The sequence below is a fragment of the Siniperca chuatsi genome, linkage group LG13 (genome assembly GCF_020085105.1).
Source record: "Siniperca chuatsi isolate FFG_IHB_CAS linkage group LG13, ASM2008510v1, whole genome shotgun sequence".
NCBI classification, from domain to species: Eukaryota; Metazoa; Chordata; class Actinopteri; order Centrarchiformes; family Sinipercidae; genus Siniperca; species Siniperca chuatsi.
Genome location: NC_058054.1, coordinates 836663 through 839200, shown reverse-complemented (window position 1 = coordinate 839200; position 2538 = coordinate 836663). Strand labels below are relative to the sequence as shown.

The window sequence follows — 2538 nt, the reverse complement described above, 5'->3', positions numbered from 1 at the left end:
GTAGCAGTGTCATCTGAAAATGACACCCATGAATTGATGCATCCATGGGTGGCCCCTGTATTGCTTACTGCTACAGATGGGGGCCAAAGTAAAGGAAAAGCTGAATAAAAGAGTGGAGAAACACATCAGATGCAGCTGCTTCGGTGCAACAGGGCTCACTGAACGGTTTGGTGAGGATGGAAACGATGTGAATAAAATGCTGCGGCCTTTACAGTCACCTGATCTCAACCCAGTTTCACACCTGTGGAAGGTTTTGGACCAACGTGTAAGACATCGCTCTCCACCACCATCTCCATGAGACCAGATGATATAATATAAACTTTCATCTTCAGATCTGTGTAGTGACGTCTGTCTCTGATGCTGTCTGTCCTTTAGTTTGTGTTTCTCTCTACCTGCTGTACTCAGGTCTGTCTGATCTCAGTGAGACTGAGGGAACATCTTGTGGGGGAGGTGTTCATGATTCTAGACTGTATCATCACATATCACTGAAGGTCAACAGTGTGTGACTCCCTCTAGTGGACGTTGTTGAGTATTCTGTTGTCTTTGCTCCAAAGGTTTTTGTACAGAGTCTCGGTGTTTCCTGTCACTGTGGGCTGCAGAGCACAGTAGTACACAGCAGAGTCAGTCACTGCAGCAGAGGAGATCTGCAGATCCACTCGATTTCTCTCCTCATTCAGTTTAACAGTCAGTCGAGGGTGTGGATTTGCTTTCAGCAATGAAGGCTCTTTGGTATCAGTGATCAGGAGAAGGAACTGAGGAGCTGATCCAGGATCCTGTCGATACCACTGGAGATTATCAGCTTTAACTGAATAGTTACAGGACAGAGTAACACTACGGCCTTCTGATGAAAACACTTCAGCTCTGCTGGCAGTAATATCATCTTCCAAGCTGTTACCTAGTGAGGGAAACATGTTATATTTAGAGTTCTGTTCCAAAGGGAGAAATCCTTCATTTGAAAAACAGCACACAATGACATTTTTTGTTAAAACATATTATGCTGTTAAACAGTTTAGTGAGCAGTTATTAGTGATGAAGTGATCACTTCTAAATCTTTGAAAAGTTCAATTATGAACTTCATATAAAACAATATCCAAACGGGATCTGTGATGCTTTGAAAATGTCTTCGTATTTCAGGCTTTCTTGTCAGAAACATACGTACCTACGAGAGTGAAATAGAACAAAACTGCAGCGAGTTTTTCCATGTTGACGGAGGTGAAATGCTGTCACTTAATGTTCAGTGTGAATAAGTTTTGTTAGTTGTGTTTGGTCTGATGTTCACAGCTGGAATCAAACAGTTCTCTGCCATGAAGAAGGAGGAGACGCATACGTCAAATTAGTTTCATTTCTGAAGCTCTTCATCACAGCTGTGTCTCATGAGAGAGAAGAGTCCAGACTGTATCATAAAATATATTGAAGGTTAACAGTGTGTGAATCCCTCTAGTGGATGTTGTGGAGTATTCTGTTGTCTTTGCTCCAAAGGTTTTTGTACAGAGTCTTGGTGTTTCCTGTCACTGTGGGCCGCAGAGCACAGTAGTACACAGCAGAGTCAGACAGCTGAAGCTTCTGGATCTTCAGAGGAACTGTTGCCCCGTTGATTTTAGCATCAATTCTCTTTTCCTCTAAAGGATTATCTTTGTTTCCAGAGTACCGTTGCAGCATGTATTTGGGAAATCATTTATTTCTTGTTTGTACCAGAACAGATAGGAATATGGGTCACTTGACTCAAATGTACAGCCAAGTGTAACTGTGTCTCCTTCAGTAGCAATGACATCTCCTGTTGGCTGGATCACTCTCTCTTCTCCTTTACACTCTGGGGAAGAAGAGATCATGCAGAGGAAGAGCTGAATCAATAAAGATGATTGATTAAAGAAGAACAGTCAGCAGGTTTAAAACAGATACCTAGCCAGAGAGTCAGACACAGACATGTAGAACAGCCGTGAGTTTCACTGACTATTATCAAGTTGAACCGTATGTTTATTTTTTTACAAGGTAACAAACAGTGGCAGAAATAATCTGCTCCGTTTTTTGTTCAATCACAATTACAAGCAGCTCAGTAATTTGTTGAATTGTTTTAGGAGGAAACATGTTGTGCTTTCTATCTTACCAAAGAAAAGAGCAGCAAGAATCATCCACAGCCAATGTTCCATCTCTACAACAAGGTTTAAATCAACAGGAGAAACTAGCTGCTGTTCAACATTCAGTCTGAGAATTGTTCTCTTCACAGCAGCAGTTATTATTGACACAATGGTTGAACACAGTGCAGAAGTAGTGCACCGCCTACTTGATAATGTCGCCCTCTAGTGGAGGTCAAAACTTCAGTACAACAGTGTGGAAAAAAGGCTTCCAGCAGCTTGTCAGTGTGTCAGCTTGTGTTTTTGTACAGAGACTGTGGGTTTGCTGTCACTGTGGGCCTCACAGCACAGTAGTACAGAGCAGAGTCTGTCACTGCAGCAGAGGAGATCTGCAGATCCATTCGGGTTTTATCCTCACTCACTTTAACAGACAGTCCAGAGACCGGATCTGCTAATATTTCTCCTG

General features: G+C 42.4%; 2 gene segments (V, D, J or C); both read right to left on the bottom strand.

The window, feature by feature from the left end:
- Positions 1–300: 300 nt before the first annotated feature.
- Positions 301–1293, bottom strand: LOC122886922. The segment is given in 2 exon segments: positions 301–895; positions 1160–1293. Coding segments are annotated over 2 exon segments (426 nt in total).
- Positions 1294–1419: 126 nt separating this feature from the next.
- On the bottom strand, positions 1420–2190 carry LOC122886927. The segment is given in 2 exon segments: positions 1420–1810; positions 2105–2190. Coding segments are annotated over 2 exon segments (416 nt in total).
- Between the last annotated feature and the right edge of the window lie 348 nt (positions 2191–2538).